At 47.2% G+C, this 19,858-nt stretch overlaps 1 protein-coding gene across 1 annotated transcript in view; it reads left to right on the top strand.

Annotated features, from left to right (window-relative positions):
• The window catches only part of MYCBP2 (MYC binding protein 2), a 1,075,853-nt gene that overhangs the window by 875,715 nt on the left and 180,280 nt on the right, over positions 1–19,858 (top strand). Inside the window, 2 exon segments of the mRNA XM_029603038.1 lie at positions 1,169–1,329; positions 13,919–14,075. Coding sequence (XP_029458898.1) covers positions 1,169–1,329; positions 13,919–14,075 — 318 coding nt within the window.

Genomic DNA, 19,858 nt, shown 5'->3' with positions numbered 1-19,858 from the left:
AGTAATTTTGTTTGAGGCAGTTTATGCTGATATGCAGCTATGAGTTTTAGTGCAGAATTGTGACATTTGATTGGTGCTTTTGACATTGTTTTATATTATGTGATTTGGGGGTTTTTTTGTTTTAACTTTTATTTTATGTGATTGGTGTTTTATGCATAGCTGTTTGTAATCTGCAATGAACATAACGGAATCGTGAAATATAAAATGTATAAATAAATAAATTGAAGCACTTTAAGATCACTGCGGATCTATCCTGAAAATGCCTCATTAAAGGCAGGCATGCACCTTCTGTTTAAGTTCCTTTATCTTCTCCATGTTTGTCAAAATATCCAGCTCTAGAGTTTCTATATTCATGTGCATGCCATTAATTTGACTTTTGAGGTCCAAAATGTCTATCCCTATTTCTGAGACTTTAGCTGAGTTCTTTTTCAGTATTTCTGTACCCTGAGGGAGGGTATAGAAATACTGGAGGGAGATCTCTGAATCTTTCCAGCCACCGTGTATGCAGGACATGGCAGGTCTTGTTTTATGTTTCACACCTTGCTGAATATCCAAAGACGGCTCTCCTGTCGTAACATGACTTGATGCCATGACCCAAACCAAAAATTCTGTCTACCAGCCAGAAACTAGGGCAATATCCAATAGAAAATCAAATGGTTCTAGAGAATTCCTCAAGGAGCAAATTCTCAAACAGCTTGTATGCTGTTTAATAGCACTCCTGCTTGGCTCCTTTTTAAGCTTTGTGCATTGCTGAACTATCTAAATTATAATTCTTGCTGGAAATATGAAATTTATATTAAGGCAGTTAGTAAGCTAAAGGTAAAGCTGTTGAGGCATAGAATCATGCTCCTGTGAAGACAGTTCAAAGTCAGACCTCAGGTCTGAGATCAATCTCATGATCAGCATCTAACATGGCAGAATTTGATGCCTTAAAATAGTGTGGCTTTATAGCAAGGGGTAAGGTAAGCTACTCTGCTTTCCTTTGAATCAGAAATATTCTAGATAAATGACCAGTGTCATTTTAAACAGCAGACTAATTATTGTCATTTGTATATGTAATTTCTGAGAAATACAGTTTTGATGAAATGAAAATGCATTGTAAAACCTATTAACAGTAAACTTCTTTGTAGAAGGAAAAGCTGCAAATACATTTCTTTTTGAATCGCAGGAAAAGGATACAAGAGTCTGTGAACACCCGCTCTCAGACATAGTTATTGCTGGAGAAGCAGCTCATCCTTTGCCCCATACGTTCCACCGGCTGCTTCAGACCATCTCTGACCTCATGATGTCTCTCCCAAGTGGGAGTTCATTACAACAGATGGCACTGAGGTAGGTAAAAGAAAAGACCCTTGGAACACTTGTCAGGACAGCCTTAAAATATTTAGTAATGTGTTAACAGACTATAATTTGCATTTAGGAAGATGGTATGTAACCAGTCTTTGAAGAAAAATGAATTGATTTGTCATAGAACCTAAGATAAAAATGAGGTAGAGACAAACTATGCATGTACTGAAATGCTTTCTTTATAGAAATGAATCTTGCACAGCTTATTTCATTGTTAAATCATTTCTGTTAAGGTAGCTCTTTTGGTGTTCTCTGCAAATCTTCACAGATAATTCTGAAAGTGATAAAGCTATTTGTTAATGAGGATCAAGCTTCTTAATTAAGAATAATCCAGAATAGCACAATACTACTTTGGTATTCAGTTTCTCTATGTATAAGCTATCTCCAGCTGAGACTAAAATTCAGTCCTACCCAAGAATTAAACAATGTCAGATTTTATGAAGAAAGTAACAGAAGCTACTCCAATACAAATATCTATGTGAAAGAATTACTGGAGTAAGATTTCAAAAGAACCAACAGATCACTGTATAACTAGCTGACAGAGATGGTTCTATAGTTATCATGAACATAAGACTGCATCAAAGAAGCATTCTGACAGCTGCTTGACACATTGCACCAAGAACTCATTGAAGAACCCACTACAGTGTACAGAAAGAAGGTAGAACTTGTTTTGTCTCTCTAATTTATATCCAGGAATGACTAAGCCCACTATCCCAGACTTCCCATCCTCAGGAATCTTTTACCTGCTGCCTAAAATCCAGATCATCTAATGATCTCAGGTATCATCATACTTACAGAAAACATTTAAAACCACTAATAACAACCACCAGCAACTTCATCCAACACACCAATGACTTGCTCAGAAAACTTACATTTGACAAAGGGACCCATGGGTCATAGACTAGAACATTTATTTATTTATTTAGATTGTTATATTCCGCTTTTTGGCACGTCAAAGTGTACATCAAAGCGGATTATATTCAGGTACTATTGGTATTTCCCTATCCCCACAGGGCTTACAGTCTAACTTTGTACCTGAGGCAATGGAGGGTAAAATGACTTGCCCAGGGTCACAAGGAGCGACATCAGGATTTGAACCCTGGTTTCCCTGGGTCGTAGCCTGCTGCTCTGACCACTAGGCTCCTCCTCCACTTGAGAACATCTTTTATTGGTTCTTTAAAAAGTATCAGAACCTACAGACTCCAGTTCCCTGTATGTACCCGGATCAGTCCAGACCGTGGGTTGAGCCTCCTTTCCAGCAGGTGGAGCCAAACCAAAACTGAAAGGGTATCCTATTTGAGGACAGAGCCTACCCTGCAGCCCTTCAGTATTTGTCTGTCTCCAGCAGGTGGATCAGCTCACCCTTCGGTCTCCTGATTTAGGCTAGTCAGCCTTCTGTTCTCTTCCTGGATCAAGCAAGTACTTCTTCATTAGGGAATTTGGTCGGATTTTTGTCAATAAAAAAAAAAAAAGAATAGAGTTTAATTTTTATTCTGTGCAGGAGACGGTCCCGTCTCCTGGCTCCTGCCGGACTCAGGGGGGCTTTGCCCCTTGTGCAGAGCATAGCCTGAGTCCGTGATAGCTTCCAGGTGTGGGGACCGAGGCTGGTGGTTCAGTCACTTGTAACCCCCCCCCCCCCCCCCCCCGGCTGCCTAGGGAGCATAATGCTCCATTGTTGTGCTCAGTTTTGAGTTTAAAAATAATAATAATAATAATAAGACTTAAATTTTTTTGTTCTTACCTGGGATCGAACCGGCAGCCAGACAGACAGGAGCGTGCAGGCTTCATTCCCCTGCATCCAATCCTGCCGGCAGGCTGCCAATCATTTCTATTTTTAACTTTTTTCTCTTCAGCTGAGGATGCCGCGGCCAGCAGCCTGCCTTGCTTGTGGGGAGCCCTCGTTGCACCTATTGCGTGAGGGGCTTTGCTCAGCCTGCCTGCCGGGTGAGGAAGGCCCCTCCTCGGCAGGGCAGGCAAACTTAGCCCGGGGATTGAATCCCCAGCGCATGGCCAGGCAAAGCCTGGGAACGGCAGCCGTTTTGGGTTTTTCTGCAGCTCCCGATTCAGAGCTGCCTGGGGCTGGGGAGCCATTTTTTTCGCGATTCCCCCCCTCCCCCCGATTTGAGGCCCCCCGGACGTGGTCCCTGACAACCCCCCCCCCAGAAATCCTTATGGAATTAATTAAACTTAAATTGCCCTACAGGGGTACCTCCTCTAACTTTTCTCAGGCCGCGGTACTCCGGTCAGTTTTTTGACCGTTTTCTGTCGATTACCGTCGAGTTTGGCCCTTGCGGCCTACTGGCCGTCGACCGTACCACGGCTCGATTTTTTTCTGTGGCCATGGTGTCGGGGTTCCGTCTGTGCCTGGACTGTATTCGCACCATGTCTATCACAGACCCTCATGGAGTCTTTGTAATGTGTTTAGGCCGTGAGCATGATGTCCTCACTTGCACCAAATGTGCCCTCATGACACCAAAAGGTTGCAAAGCCAGAATGGAGAAGATGGAACTCCTCTTTCGTGCTCAGACCCCCACGCCGTCCATCGCATCGACGTCATCGGAACCGGCACCGTCGATGTCGCGCCAGCATCGTCCACCGTCCGGTGACCGTCCGCCACTACTCCCCCTCAGGATCAAGGGGATCGCAGGGAGAAACATCGACATCGTAGGACTCGGACCGTCGAGGGAGCAAAATCATCGACCGAGCCACCGTCCGAGCCACCGTCGAAAAAGCCCCGTCCAGGAAAGGCACCGACCATTTCTGCGACCGGGTCACCGAGGCCACCCTCACCCGATCGGGGTTTGGGAGTCGCGATTCCGCCTGTAAAGGTGGTCCCTCCGTCTGTGCCTCTGCCTCCCTCTTCTGTTCCAGAGCCGGGGCTGCTTGCTCCAGGTCTCCGAGAAGAACTGGACCGGCTGGTTCAGGAGGCCATCGACAAGGTGATGCAATGGCTCCAGGTTCCTCCGACACTGGCACCGAGGGTGGAACCGGTCACCGACCCGATTGGAGCAGCGCTGGCACCGCTGCTATCCCGGATGGAGGCGCTCATGTCCGCCCTTCCACTGGTGGTTCCTGGGTCTCCGATAGCTCTGGTGCCCTCCCCATTGACAACTTCATCAGGAGGAGAAACACTGTTCCGCATTCCTCCATCGGGAGTTCTGCCTCAGCCATCGATCCCAATTCGTCCCTCACCACCGATTCATCCATCGGTGCCGATATGTCCATCGGCGCCATCGATGCTGGTACCGATGCCTTCTGCGCCATCTTCGGTGCCCCCGGTGATTCCTCCGATTTTCTTGGAGCCTCGACTGGGGCCGTCAGGTATCCAACCCTCTTCTTGTCCTACAGGTCAGTCTGCTGATCCTTATGACACCTGGGTGATGATACTTCCACAGACACCGTGACTTACCTTCACCTCCTTTTCCTACTGAAAGTAGAAAGCATTCTCCTCCAGAGGACCTTTCTTTCATTAATTTTGTGAAGGAAATGTCTGAGTTGGTCCCTTTTCAACTTCAGATGGAACAGGATGATAGGCACCAGATGATGGAGTTGCTCCAATTCCTGGATGTCCCCAAAGTGATCACTTCTATTCCCATTCATCAAGTTCTTCTTGACCTCCTCAAAAAGAACTGGGAGAACCCTGGATCCATTGCTCCAGTACACAGAAAGACTGACACTACCTATTTAGTGCAGTCAGCCCCTGGCTTTCAAAAATCTCAGCTCGACCACCACGCAGTTGTGGTAGAGTCGGCTCAAAAGAAGGCAAAAAGGTCGAAGCCTCACTCATCTACCCCACCTGTTAAGGAACAGAAGTTCCTAGACAATATTGGTCGACGAGTGTTCCAAGGGGCCATGCTCATCTCCCGAATTGCAGCTTACCAACTTTACATGACCCAATATAATAGGGTCATCTTCAAGCAGATACAGGACTTCTCTGAAACCCTGCCTGAACAATTTCAAGACCAGCTTCAAACCCTTGTAAACAAGGGTTTTGAGGCAGGAAAACAGATTAGGACATCTTATGATATCTTCGACACATCTACTAGAGTGTCTGCAGCTGCTATTTCGGCAAGACGATGGGTCTGGCTCAAATCTTCTGACCTTCGCCCAGAAGTACAAGACCGGCTATCTGACCTACCATGTGTAGGAGACAATCTGTTCGGTGAACAGATCCAGCGAATGGTGGCTGAATTAAAGGACCATCATGAGACCCTTAAACAGCTTTCATCAATACCTTCTGACTTCTCCTTAAGACAGCCCTTCAGGAAGGACTCTAAGAAGTCGTTCTACCGTCCGAGGAAGGCCTATCCTCCACCAGCAAGGTCCCAAACTACAAGACCTTATCAAAAGCCTCAGCCTCGCCAAGCCCGAAAACAAAAATCACAAGCAGCTCCCCAGCCGGGGCCTGCTTCAGGTTTTTGACTTCCACTTGGAGAGCAGCAGCCTTATTCCTCTGCCAAGCATACCAGTAGGAGGTCGATTATGCCACTTTCACAGCATGTGGCAATCAATCACAGCCGACCAATGGGTGCTAGCAATAATTGCTCAGGGTTACCACCTGAACTTTCTCGCTCTGCCACCGGACTCACCACCTCTGTGGACGTGGGAGACATCCGACCACTCTATCCTTCTGGATCAGGAGGTTTCCCTCCTTCTCCAGTTAAAAGCAATAGAACCGGTCCCACTCTCGCAGCAAGGCCTAGGGTTCTATTCCCGGTACTTTCTGATCCCCAGAAAATCTGAGGGAATTCATCCAATTCTGGACCTACGTGCTCTCAACAAGAACCTCCTGCGGGAAAAGTTCAAGATGGTAACCTTGGGGTTGCTTCTACAAAGAGGAGACTGGCTCTGCTCTCTGGACCTCCAGGACGCATACACACACATTGCATAACTCCTACTCATCGCAAATACCTCAGGTTTTTAGTAGGCCCCAAGCACTATCAATACCGAGTGCTTCCGTTCGGCCTAGCGTCTGCACCACGAGTCTTCACCAAATGCCTGGTGGTTGTCTCAGCTTTCCCCAGGAAACAAGGTGTTCACGTCTACCCCTATCTGGACGACTGGTTAATCAGGGCTCCAACCCAGCAAGCCACTCTGTCGTCCCTCGATTTCACCCTACACACTCTAATTTCGCTAGGATTTCTCGTCAATTACGGAAAATCCTATTTAATCCCATCTCAAACCTTGTCGTTCATTGGTGCAGACTTGGACACCTTGCAGGCAAAAGCCTTTCTACCTCAACAACGAGCGCTAACACTCGTGTCTCTCGCTCACCAGTTGCAGTCTCAACATACAGCAACGGCTTGCCAATTCCTCGTCCTTCTGGGACTCATGGCGTCCTCAGTCCATGTCACACCAATGGCCCGCTTGGCCATGAGACTCATGCATTGGACTCTGAGGTCACAATGGATTCAAGCTGTTCAGTCTCTGTCGACCATTGTCCACATCACAGACTCAGTCTGTCTCTCGCCTGGTGGAAAGATCAGAACAATCTCCTCCAGGGGACTGGCCTTTGAAGTGCCAGATCCTCAACTCATTCTCACCACCGATGCTTCCAACCTCGGGTGGGAAGCCCACATGGACAATCTACAGACACAAGGGTCTTGGTCTCCAGGGGAAGCCAAACATCAAATAAACTTCCTAGAACTTCGAGCAATGCGATATGCTCTCAGGGCTTTTCAGGAACGCCTATCAAATCACGTCATCCTGATTCAGACGGACAACCAGGTGGCCATGTGGTACATCAACAAGCAGGGAGGCACAGGCTCCTTCCTTCTGTGTCAGGAAGCTGCGCAGATTTGGGCGGAAGCTCTCTCCCACTCGATGTACCTCAGGGCCACCTACTTGCCGGGAGTGGACAATGTCTTGGCAGACAAACTGAGTCGCGTCTTCCAACTAAACGAGTGGTCTCTCAACCCCTCGGTAGCGACCTCAATCTTCCGACAATGGGGATACCCCCAGGCAGACCTCTTTGCGTCCCCTCAGAACCACAAAGTCGACAATTTCTGCTCCCTCATTCGGAGCGAGCGCTCTCCACCCAGAGATGCATTCTCCCTCTCGTGAGCAATCGGTCTGCTCTATGCATTCCCTCCACTTCCTCTTCTCTCGAAGACTCTCGTGAAGCTACATCAGGACAAGGGAACCATGATCCTGATAGCACCTCACTGGCCACGCCAAGTGTGGTTTCCCATACTTCAGGATCTCTCCATCCACAGGCACATTCCCTTGGGAACGGACCCGCATCTGATCACTCGAAACAACGGATGCCTACGCCATCCCAATCTTCAGGCCTTGTCTCTGACGGCATGGATGTTGAAAGGTTAATCCTTCAACCACTTAACCTTTCAGATTCGGTTTCTCGTGTCCTGATTGCTTCACGGAAGCCTTCCACAAGAAAATCTTATTCCTATAAATGGAAAAGGTACACATCATGGTGCACCTCACAGTCCCTTGATCCCTTTTCCTGCCCAATCCCAAGGTTTTTGGGTTATCTTTGGCATTTGTCAGAATCAGGTCTAAAGACCTCTTCCATCAGAATGCATGTCAGTGCAGTAGCTGCCTTCCATAAAGGTGTCAGGGATGTTCCTATAGCGGTACAACCTCTCGTAACACGCTTTTTGAAGGGCTTGCTCCATATCAAGCCACCTTTACGTCCTCCGGCCCCTTCTTGGGACCTTAATCTGGTTCTCGGTCGGCTCATGAAACCACCATTCAAGCCTCTTCACTCCTGTGACCTAAAATATCTCACATGGAAAGTGATTTTCCTTTTGGCTATCACTTCAGCTCGCAGGGTTAGTGAGTTACAGGCCCTAGTTACCTATGCGCCTTACATTAAACTCCTGCAGAACCGGACAGTACTCCGCACTCACCCTAAGTTTTTACCTAAGGTAGTTTCGGAGTTTCACATTAATCAATCCATCATACTACCTAACTTCTTTCCCAGGCCCCATTCCAATCCAGGAGAACAGGCTCTGCATACCCTTGACTGTAAACAGGCTCTAGCGTTCTACCTAGACCTCAGATGCCCACAGGAAGAGCACTAAGTTGTTCGTCTCTTTCCATCCCAACAAATTTGGGCAACCTGTGGGTAAGCAGACTCTCTCCTCCTGGTTGGCGGACTGCACATCTTTTTGCTATCAGCAAGCAGGCATTCCTTTTCAAGACCGTGTTAAAGCACACTCTGTGAGGGCCATGGCGACTTCAGTAGCACACCTACGATCAGTGCCGCTTCCTGACATTTGCAGGGCTGCCACCTGGAGTTCTCTCCATACTTTCGCAGCCCACTATTGCGTGGACAAAGCCGGAAGACAAGATTCCATCTTCGGCCAGTCTAGCCTGCGTAACTTATTTCCAATGTGATGTACCTACACCCTTCCATCTGCCCGGTGGGGTTCAGGATGCCCTCTACCAAATTCCACCCCAGTTGTTGTGCGTGTTGCACGCCATTGGGTACATTTGGTGCATGTTCGGACATCCTCAGCTCGGTACTCACCCATATGTGAGGACTACCATCCTGCTTGTCTTGTGAGAAAGCAAATGATGCTTACCTGTAACAGTTGTTCTCACAGGACAGCAGGATGTTAGTCCTCACGAAACCCGCCCACCGCCCCACGGTGTTGGGTTCGTAACGTTTTGTTTTATTTTTTCAGCACTGCCTGTAGCTATCAAATAAGACTGAAGGGGGACCCCTGCTGGCTGCAGGGTTAGTGCCATGCTGGGCATGCCCAGTAGGGGCCAGTCAAAGTTCTAGAAACTTTGATAGAAGTTTTCCGTGATTGGGCTCCATCCTGATGATGTCACCCATATGTGAGGACTAACATCCTGCTGTCCTGTGAGAACACCTGTTACAGGTAAGCAACATTTGCTATACACAAGTTGCTCTTGCGCGAATGGGAGGCTCCCGAAGCGGGACTCCGGGTAGGGTGGGCTATGGATAAGCTCTACCCCCTCCCGGAGGAATGCTTAGATATGTTGTAAATTCCCACTGTGGACTCCTCGGTCTCTGCGGTCACCAAGCACACCACTATTCCCGTGGTGGGCTCGACGGCTCTGAAGGACGGACAAGATCGTAAGCTTGAGGCCCATCTAAAACGTAACTTTGAAGTCCTGGCTCTGGGAGTCCGAGCGACTATCTGCATCAGTCTCATGCAGCGGACAGGTCTCAGGTGGGTTCAACAATTACTCGGCACCCAGGACCTCCCGTCTGCAGAGGCGGAGCAGGCTGAATGTCTGGAAGCCGTCATCGCATATGGGGCTGATGCGCTCTACGACCTCCTCCGCATCCAGGCGAAGGCTATGGTCTCGGTGGTATCCGCTAGATGACTCCGCAATTGGTTGGCCGACCTGTCCTCCAAGGCACGGCTGGGCACATTGCCTTTCAAAGGTAAGTTGCTCTTTGGAGAGGACCTTGAGAAGCTTATTGATTCCTTGGGGGAAAATAAGGTTCATAAGCTTCCGGAGGACCGTCCGAAACAATCGCGTTCCTTTGCACTCTCCCGACCTCGCTTCCGGGGGCAGAGGTATACACCCCGCGGACGAGGTGGCTCCTCTAGGGGTTATTCTTCTCAGTCTCAATCTTGGTCTCAGCCCTTTCGCGGGCGTCGCTCCTTTCGCGAGGGCCAGTCCCAGCGCTCCACCCCCAAGCCTGCCACACAATGAAGTTCAGTTGACCCATTCTCGGTCCCTTTTCTGGGCGGTCTCCTCTCCCTGTTCTTCAAGGAATGGGTCAAAATTACATCGGACCAGTCGGTCTTCGACATTGTCCAAGAAGGTTACGCTTTCAAACTTGTTCGCGACCTACCGGATCTCTTTATATTCTCCCCATGCGGTCATCTCAAGCGGGAAGCGGTAGAGCAAACCCTCGTAGACTATTGAGTCTGGGCGCAGTTGTCCCAGTTCCGAAAGCGGAGCTCGGCGCAGGCCAGTATTCTATTTACTTCGTGGTCCCCAAGAAGAACGGGGCTTTTCAGCCAATTTTAGACTTCAAGAGGGTCAACCGGGCCCTCAAGATCCCACATTTTCGCATGGAAACCTTGCGAGCGGTCAGCCCTTGAGAGTTCCTTGCCTCCCTCAATTTGACAGAGGCGTACTTTCATCTTACGCTTCACCGCGATTACCAGAAGTATCTTCGCTTCCACATCCTCAACTGGGATTTCCAGTTCTGGGCACTGCCTTTCGGCCTCGTGACCGCACCTTCACCAAGGTTATGGTGATGGTGGTGGTGGCGGCGGCCTTTCGCCGGGAAGGAATCCTAGTCCACCCCTATCTGGACGACTGGCTTGTAAGGGCCAAATCGGAGGCGCTTTGCAGACAGGCGGTGGATCGGGTATTAGCTCTCTTTGCGTCTCTCGATTGGATAGTGAATTTTTCCAAGAGCAAGCTTCAGCCCTCCCAGGAGTTGGAGTTCCTGGGAGCCCACTTCGACACTCGAGTGGGCAAGGTCTTCTTGCCTCGTGCGCAGGCCCTCAAGTTGATCGCCCAGATTTGGAATCTTCTCTCACTGCCTCTTCCAACGGCCTTGGACTACATGCAGGTCCTAGGGTCCATGGCCTCCACCATCGACCTAGTTCCCTGGGCTTTTGCTCATATGCGACCGTTACAGAAAGCTTTGCTATCCCGTTGGCAGCCGGTGTCGGAACAGTTTCACATAGTCCTCCCGCTTTTGGACTCTACCGTCGCAGCCTTGTAGTGGTGGCTTTTGCTTCCTCATCTTCTCCGGGGAATGCCCCTTCAAGCTGCACAGTGGATGATAGTAACCACGGACGCCAGTCTCTCGGGCTGGGGTGCGGTCTGCCTGTCCCAGTCCACCCAGGGGATTTGGTCGCCGGTTCAGACCCGCTGGCACATCAGACGGTTGGAGGCTCGGGCGGTGCGTCTGACTCTGCAGGAGTTTCTGCCCCTGATACGCGGCAAAGCGGTGAGGGTGCTGTCTGACAACTCCACCACCGTGGCTTACATCACCCATCAGGGGGGCACCCGCAGTCGCCTGGTGGCCCTAGAAGCCAGGCGGCTCTTTGCCTGGGCGGAACGACACCTGGATTGCCATCGCGGGCAAGGAGAATGTTCAGGCCGATTTTCTCAGTTGCCAATCGCTCGATCCGGGAGAGTGGGAACTCTCGGAAGAAGCCATGGATCTGATTGTCGACAGGTGGGGTCCCCCCACCTGGACCTCATGGCGACCTTGCGCAATGCCAAGGCCAATCAGTTCTTCAGCCGCTGGAGGGAGCACGACTCGGAGGGCGTGGATGCTCTGGCTCTTCTTTGGCCCACGGACGTCCTTGTGTACGTGTTCCCCCCCCCCCCCCCCCCCCATGGCCCCTGGTGGGAAAAGTTCTCAGAAGAATAGAACTCCACCGAGGGCCCGTGGTTCTGGTAGCACCCGAATGGCCTCGCAGACCATGGTTCGCGGATCTCGTCAACCTGGTGACGGACGGACCTCTTCGGCTAGGCCATCTTCTTAGTCTTCTACGGCAGGGGCCCATATTTTTTGACCAGGCCGATCGCTTTTTTTCTAGCGGCCTGGCTTTTGAACGGCGACGCCTGAGGTGAAAGGGCTATAAGGAGGAGGCTATCTCCACCTTGCTGCGTGCCCAGAAGCAGTTGACTTCTCTAGCTTATGTGCGCATCTGGAAGGTCCTTAAGACTGTTTGTGAGGAGTCAGATGTCTCCGCACGTTCCGCCCCAGCCTCGTTGGTTCTTTCTTTTCTACAGAAGGGTCTCTCCAAGGACCTTTCCTTCAGTTCCTTGCGCGTGCAAGTTTCGGCTCTCTGCTCTCTCCTTGGACGGGTCGAGGGTCATCCCCTAGCGGGCCACCTGGACGTGGTTTGGTTCCTGAAGGGAGTCAAACACCTGCGTCCGCCCGCTCGCATTACTTGCCCTTCGTGGAGTCTTAATCTGGTCCTCCGGGCCCTCTGTGCTTCCCCATTCGAACCTCTCCATCGGGCTGCGGTAAAAGACCTCACACTCAAGGCAGTTTTCCTTGTTTCTATCTCCTTCGCTCAGCGAGTTTCTGAGATCCAAGCATTGTCCTGTCAGGAGCCTTTTTTGCGTTTCTCCGATTTCAGGTTTTTCCCTCAAGATGGTGCCTTCTTTCTTGCTGAAGGTTGTCTCCACCTTCCATGTCAACTAGTCAGTAGAGCTTCCAGCGTTCTCCCCAGAGGAGATTGCAGGTACCGCTGGAGGCGATCTTCGTAAACTGGATGTCAAACGAGTCCTACTCCGGTATCTTCAGGTCACCAATGACTTTCAGGTCTCAGATCATCTTTTTGTCCTCTGGAGTGGTTCCAATCGGGGCAAACCGGCTTCTAAGACCACGATTGCGCAGTGGTTGAAGGAGGCCATTTCCTCGGCCTATCTTTGCCAAGGTCGGGTGGTTCCGGAGGGCCTAAAGGCTCATTCGCTACATTCTCAAGCTACTTCATGGGCAGAGAGTCAATCGGTTTCTCCGCAAGAGATTTGCAGGGCCGCCACCTGGACGTCCCTGCATACCTTTGCTCGCCACTATCGTTTGGATGTGCAAGCACCGGTCTTTGGTTCTTTTGGGCGGCAAGTGCTTCGAGCGGGACTGTCTCGGTCCCACCCGGGATAGGGAAGCTTTAGTACATCCCATGGTCTGGACTGATCCGGGTACATACAGGGAAAGGAAAATTAGTTCTTACCTGTTAATTTTCGTTCCTGTAGTACCAAGGATCAGTCCAGATGCCCTTCCCTGTTTGTCTTTCTTTTCTGTCCTCTCGAAGTTTGTTCCTGCAGATTTTGATACTTCATTCTTTGCAAGAATACTGAGCAATTACACCGGAAGCCTTGGTTGTTCAAGTACCAAGTATATGCAAGAGCGGTTATTTATTTATTTATTTATTTATTGAGTTTTATATACCGTCGTTCGTCATACCATGTTTTTTACATTGTTCTACAGTTGCTCAATTGAGCTTTATGGTTATTTCTTGATCCTATTCTGGTTTTGTTGTTTTCTGCTTTGACAATGGTTATACTGAAGGGCTGCAGGGTAGGCTCTATCCTCATATAGGATACCCTTTCAGTTTTGGTCTGTCTCCACCTGCTGGAAAGGAGGCTCAACCCACGATCTGGACTGATCCGTGGTACTACAGGAACGAAAATTAACAGGTAAGAACTAATTTTCCTTTTTCTTCTTGACCAATGTATCTGGCATGATTCTACTCTTTCACATAGTAAAACAAAAGAAATGTTCCAGTAGCTATTGATACTGTAGTTTTTGTAAATGGAAATATAGAAGATGTCAGAAAAGGACCACTTGGTCCACCCAGTGTGATATGTGAATTTTTGCCCACTACCATGCTGCCACTCGATCTGTGGTCTTTCCCCCCCTACCATTAAGTCCCTTTGTCTCTGTCTCAGGCGTACTTCAATTCTGCCACTGTTTTGTCTTCTATAACCTGCACTGTAAGTCTTCCAGGTTTGTGTCACCTTTTCGATAAAAAAGTATTTTTGCTTACATTCCTTTGAGCTTCCCTTCTTTCAGCTTCATATGACACCTTGAAATTGCTAAACATTATTCAGTGGGAATCTTTTTTTCTGAATTTCTGTTCCTATCTAGATGCTGGAGTCTTAAGTTTAAGCAATCTGACCACCAATTTCTGCATCAAAGCAACGTCTTTCACCACATTAATAATATCCTTTCCAAATCTGATGATGGTGATAGCGAGGAGAGCTTCAACATCAGTGTCCAGTCTGGATTTGAAGCTACAAGTCAGGTAAGTTATTTTTTGCCAAAGATTATGTAGTATGTGTTTCATTGTCACTTGAATAGTGCCAGTGCTCAGTTCTTTTTATGTACCTTGAGTTAAATGCATTTAAAATATCCAAATTCATTATCTGCCCTGCCAGACCAGTCCAAACAAATTGGATTATGCTCCCCTACCAGCAGATGGAAGCAGAGAGCAACTGATTTGCTGTTAACACCTTATAGGATCCCATGCTCACCTCAGCCTGCTAGTGTATTCTGCTTCCAGTAAATGGTAGAATAACATAGCTGTGCTCTGGAGTCAGATTTTGAACTTTAAAAGAAAAAAAAAAAGGAAAAAGGGCCTCTTGAAGCGACAGTGTTCCCTCTCCTCCTACAGTTCACTACTGACTTTGATACCAGAGGGCTTCTGGACAAAGGGATTGCTTCCTCTGAACTGTGAGGGCTGTCTGATGGTTCTTCTAAGACAGTGGTTCCCAACCTGTGGTCTGCAGACCCCTAGGGGCCCGCCAGACCATAACAAAAGGTCTGCAAAATGTGGGAGGAGACAGGAAACAAGAGACCCAACAGGCTGCCACAGATCCCGATCTGTGGTGGCTGCAAAAAAGACCCCACAGGCTGCCAGTAAACCTCATTCCACCGTCAACTGAATAGGGCTGCCGGCATACCCCATCTTGCCGGTGGCTGAAGATTGCAGAAGGTCGCTAGTCTGCTGGCTCACCCCATCCCGCTGGCAGCTAAGGAATGCAGGAGGCCATGGGGCTGCTGGCTCACCCCTTCTTGCTGGCAGCCTGAGTGAGGAGGAGGCCGCTGGACCTCTCTCCCCCTACAGATTCCAGGACAAAAAGAGGGAGCAGCCTGAGTGAGAGAGAGGTGTATGAGCTTGTAAGACTATGTGAATTATAAAGAGGGAGCTTCTACGTGTAACCAGAGGTTCAAATGTGAAAATAAGGGGGTAAGAATTTTATTTTACTGTCCCAAGTCCTGGGGCTGTAAGAAAGCATTGCTGGTATGGTTTTCTATTTCTGTCCCATTGCAATCCAAAGCTGCACTTGTAATACTTGTATAGGTACAACTTTAATTCTTGTGACAACCTTGAGCTAAATGATAATTATCTGATAGTTATCTTGGTTTATATTCAGAACTAGTTTTGTTAATTCCTGGAGCTAAATAAAAAAAAATAAGAAAAGAGTTTTTATTAGTTAACATTTATATGAACATCTGTTATCCAGATTGTTGTTAAGACATTATTCATGGTAGTTAAAACGTTGATAATATCAGTTTCTTGCTTGAAAATAAAATAATCAGTTTTAATGTATCTTGAGCGCTCTATGAATTTTCATATGGTTACATTTAAATTTTGCTTTTGTAATTTGAGTTATACCTTTCCCCTCTACCCCTGAGAGATGTGTTAGGTGGGTTTTAGACTCATTTTTCCATTTTAAGGGAGACTTAGTTGGAAGGAGAATTCCCCTTCTTGGTTTTCTTCATTTGGTGACCCATGTAATAACATCTGAAACCCCATTTTCATTATCGCACCTCAGCCACTGTAGCAGGGGGGATCACTATATTACGCCAAAAAACACAGGGAGTTAGATTTGTGTATGTATATGTGTATATATATATATATACACACACACACACACACATACATATATATATATATATGTAATATGTGTGTGTGCGTGTGTATGAGAGAAGGAGCTTGTGTGTGAGAAAGCATGAGTGTATATGAGAGAGGGAATGTGTGTAAGTATGTGTGTATGAAAAGGGAGTGTGTGTGTGTGTTCGTGACACCATGTCTGTATGAGAGAGGGGAGCGTATGTGTTTGTGTGTGTGTGAGAGCATGAATGTATGAGAGAAGTGTATATGTGAGCATGAATGAGAGACAGCCAGTGTGTATGAGAGAGGGAACGTGTATCTTCGTGAGAGTCCATGGTGTGTTTGAGAGAGACTGTGTGTAACAGAGAGGAAGCGTGTATGTGAACATGTGTATGAGAGAGAGATAATGTATGTGTGACAGAGAGAGGAAATGTGTGTGAGTGAGAATGAACGTGTGCATATGGGTATGTATGAAAAGAGGAAGTTTGTTGACCCATGTCCCCACACCTACTAATTGATGGCAATTTTAAAGTGACTGAAAATCAAAAGGTATGGAGAGTGGGGAATTTTTAAATCCTTATTAGTTTTATTGTTGGCTGTTACTTGATGTGTTCGATGTTTTGAAATATTTTATTGTTGATTGGAAATTTTAATTTAAACAAGTTTAAATTATTGAATGTTGTATGTGTCAATTGTTATCAGAATGGTTTTACTACTATTGATATTTTATATTTCTTGGTTGTATTATTTGATGTTTTATGAGGAATGGCAATGTTTCTCTTTTTCCATTGTTGCAATGCATACAGAGTCTGGTTTCTTGCAGTTTCCAGTTCAGTTTTTGTCTGCACATTTGTATAGCATGTAGTTTCTAAATAGGGATTTATAGCAGCCTAATTTGTTATGGTTTCCTAATAGGAGGTGTATTGATATTTTAGGACCTGGTGTAATATTCGAGTGTTGTCTTTTCATAGATAAGATTTTTACTATTTAAGTCTGGCAATTAGTGTGTTATGGGATGGCAGGTTTTCTATAGGCTCTTGAGTACATTTTTTGCAGGATTTGTATTCTACAATGTTCCTGGTAGTGGAGGGAGTTTGTGTTGTTGATACTGAGGTGACATCAGAATTTGAATATTATGTTTTTATGGTGAGTGGTTAGGGGAAATGTCCTTGTTCTGCCCTGCCCCCTTTGTCGGGGGAGTTTCTGTGAACACATTGTACTGTAGAACGTAAGGTGCAAGTTTTATATTGGGATTTGTCCCACTCCTATGTAGAAGAATTTTTGATTGATGCTGTTAAATAATTTTAGTGGTGTGTTACTAGATGGCTGAAACTGGCCAGGGATTTTTGTGTTACTCGGAAGGTTCTTTTGTCTAGAGGGGCAACTGCATGCATGCCCAACACCTTGCAACAATGGTGCAAAATGTTTGTAGCAATGCCTCTTGCTTTATGAATGGGGGTGTCCGTTCTCTACATATATGGAATTGGTATGAGGCAGGTGTGGAAAGAGCCAGTGGGACCCCTCCAAGATCAAACAAACAGGGTGGTTTCCCTGTGACAGGTGATTTTCTTTAAAAATCATAATAGTTTAAAAAAAAAAAAACTTGCTTTGGGGGTGGGGGTTGAGAGGGGAATTGTGTGCACCAAACCTATCTCCACAACTCCCTTTTAGTGATATTGGCCTGTCTCAAACATTTCTCCTTCCCCTTTTCTCACCAGCCTCTCACTCTCTGTCTTTGCTCCACAGTCCATCCCAAGCAGTTCCCATCTCTCATTCCATGAGTCCAGCCCTGCCAGTTGCGCTCTTTCCCTCCACAGGTTTATCCCTGCCAGTCACACTTTTCCTCCCTCCACCAGTTCATCCTCACCTTCTCTCTCTGTCTCTCTCTCTCCACTAGTCCATGCCTGCCAGTCTTTCTCTGTCTCCCTCCATCAGTCCATCCCTACCCAGTCTCTCTTTCCCCACCAATCTCCCACCAGTCTCTGTCTCCTTCCACAGTCTATTCCCACCAGTTATTCGTTCTCTCCATCAGTCTATTCCTACCAGTTTTCGCTCTTTCTCCACAGTCCATCCCCACCATTTTTTCTCTCTCCACCAATTTTTTCTCTCTTCTCCAGTCCATTTCCACCAGTTTGTCTCTCTCCTCTTGCTCTACATTTCTACCAGTCTGTCTCTCTCCCTCCCTCCACTGGCCTCTCTACCTGTCCATTTCCACCAGTCTCTAACTCTCTCTCCACCAGTCCCTTTTTTACCAGTCTATCTCTCTTTCTCCCTCCCTCCATTTCCTGCAAGTCTGTCTTGCTCTCTCCACCAGTCAGTCCAGATCCATCGTTGTGGCTGCCTGTATTTCACCACAGGTTATTGAATAAGTACATTCTTGCAAATTTACTGCTGTACTTTGCAATTATATGTATTCTGTATTATACCGGTAAGCATTATTTTATATATTATGAATGAGTCTAGGGTGCATATAATTATTTCTTTATTACACTAATAACTTTTCTATATATGGCATATTACTGCAGGTAAAAATGAAAGAGAAGCATGTGGGGGTCCACGAAAATTTTAGAGGGTGAAAAACAATCATAGTTACATAGTATTGATGGCAGAAAAAGATCAAATGGTCCATTCAGTCTGCCCAGCAAGCTTCTTAAGGTAGTATCTGCCGTGCTGTGGAGGTTACCCCCATGTTTCTCTTAAGGGTAGTAACTGTTGCTCTGTGCAGTTATGATTAAGGTAGTAAAACTTACAATCAATACCAAGCAACTCTCAAACCCATAACAAAATTACTGCTAGAAACATTTTTACTGGATGAGAAGTCTTGAAAATTCACACAATGCTGCTTGACATGCTTTGCTTTGGTTCAGATGTCACGATCAGGTGTACAGTCCTGTGCTTTTTTCCTTATGGCTGTGTATCAGTACCCCAGTCCATAGAAATCAAGGCCCATGTTGCTTGTCGTCTGAATCCAATTCCCCTTCAGTTATACATATTTTCTCTCATGCTTTGTCGCACACACATGTTGTGTCCCTCATGCTCTTTTACTTGTGCCCTCCTCTAGAAGAACAAGGGGCAGCAGTTGCAAGCCTGGACAGCTACTTGATTCTTCCTGTATCTTCTAGTCTCCGGTCCCAGCTACTCCTGCTTATGACTCTGGGGAAAAGGAGAGGGAGCTGAAGGCCAATGCTGTTTCTTTCAGTCCTACAGGGCATGTTCCTCCTTCAGAACATAAGAAATTGCCATGCTGGGTCAGACCAAGGGTCCATCAAGCCCAGCATCCTGTTTCGAACAGAGGCCAAACCAGGCCACAAGAATCTGGCAATTACCCAAACACTAAGCAGATCCCATGCTACTGATGCAATTAATAGCAGTGGCTATTCCCTAAATAAACTTGATAAATAGCCATTAATGGACTTCTCCTCCAAGAACTTATCCAAACCTTTTTTGAACCCAGCTACACTAACTGCACTAACCACATCCTCTGGCAACAAATTCCAGAGCTTTATTGTGCGTTGAGTGAAAAAGAATTTTCTCCGATTAGTCTTAAATGTGCTACTTGCTAACTTCATGGAATGCCCCCTAGTCCTTCTATTATTCGAAAGTGTAAATAACCGATTCACATCTACTCGTTCAAGACCTCTCATGATCTTAAAGACCTCTATCATATCCCCCCTCAGCCGTCTCTTCTCCAAGCTGAACAGCCCTAACCTCTTCAGCCTTTCCTCATAGGGGAGCTGTTCCGTCCCCTTTATCATTTTGGTTGCCCTTCTCTGTACCTTCTCCATCACAACTATATCTTTTACTGCCAGGAGAGAGACCTACACTTCCTGCTGCTATGCAGACTGTGTTCCTTCTGACTGCTGAGGTGGGAAAAGGAAATGGGAGGCCAATGTTGCTTCTTGTGGCTCTGTGGCCAGAATTCTTCTGTCAGGGCAGGGGGAGAAGGGAGTAGAAGGCTGATACTAGGTTTTTTTTCAGCTTTTCAGGCTATATTCCTCTTGACTACCACGTTAGGAGGCCGTGCTTCTTCTGACTGCTGGGTCAGGGGGTGTGGAAGGCCAAAGGAAGGAGACCAATGTTTCTTCTTTTGACCCCATGGTCACTCTACTTCTAACTGCAGACAGAGGGAAGGGCTACAAAGCTTCCTTTGACCTGGGCAGTAGCATTGATGATTTTTTTTCTCCCAATTT

This window comes from Rhinatrema bivittatum, chromosome 5, assembly GCF_901001135.1.
Source record: "Rhinatrema bivittatum chromosome 5, aRhiBiv1.1, whole genome shotgun sequence".
Lineage (NCBI taxonomy): Eukaryota > Metazoa > Chordata > Amphibia > Gymnophiona > Rhinatrematidae > Rhinatrema > Rhinatrema bivittatum.
Note: the sequence above shows the minus strand (reverse complement) of the source record. Positions and strands in the feature narration are given on the sequence as shown.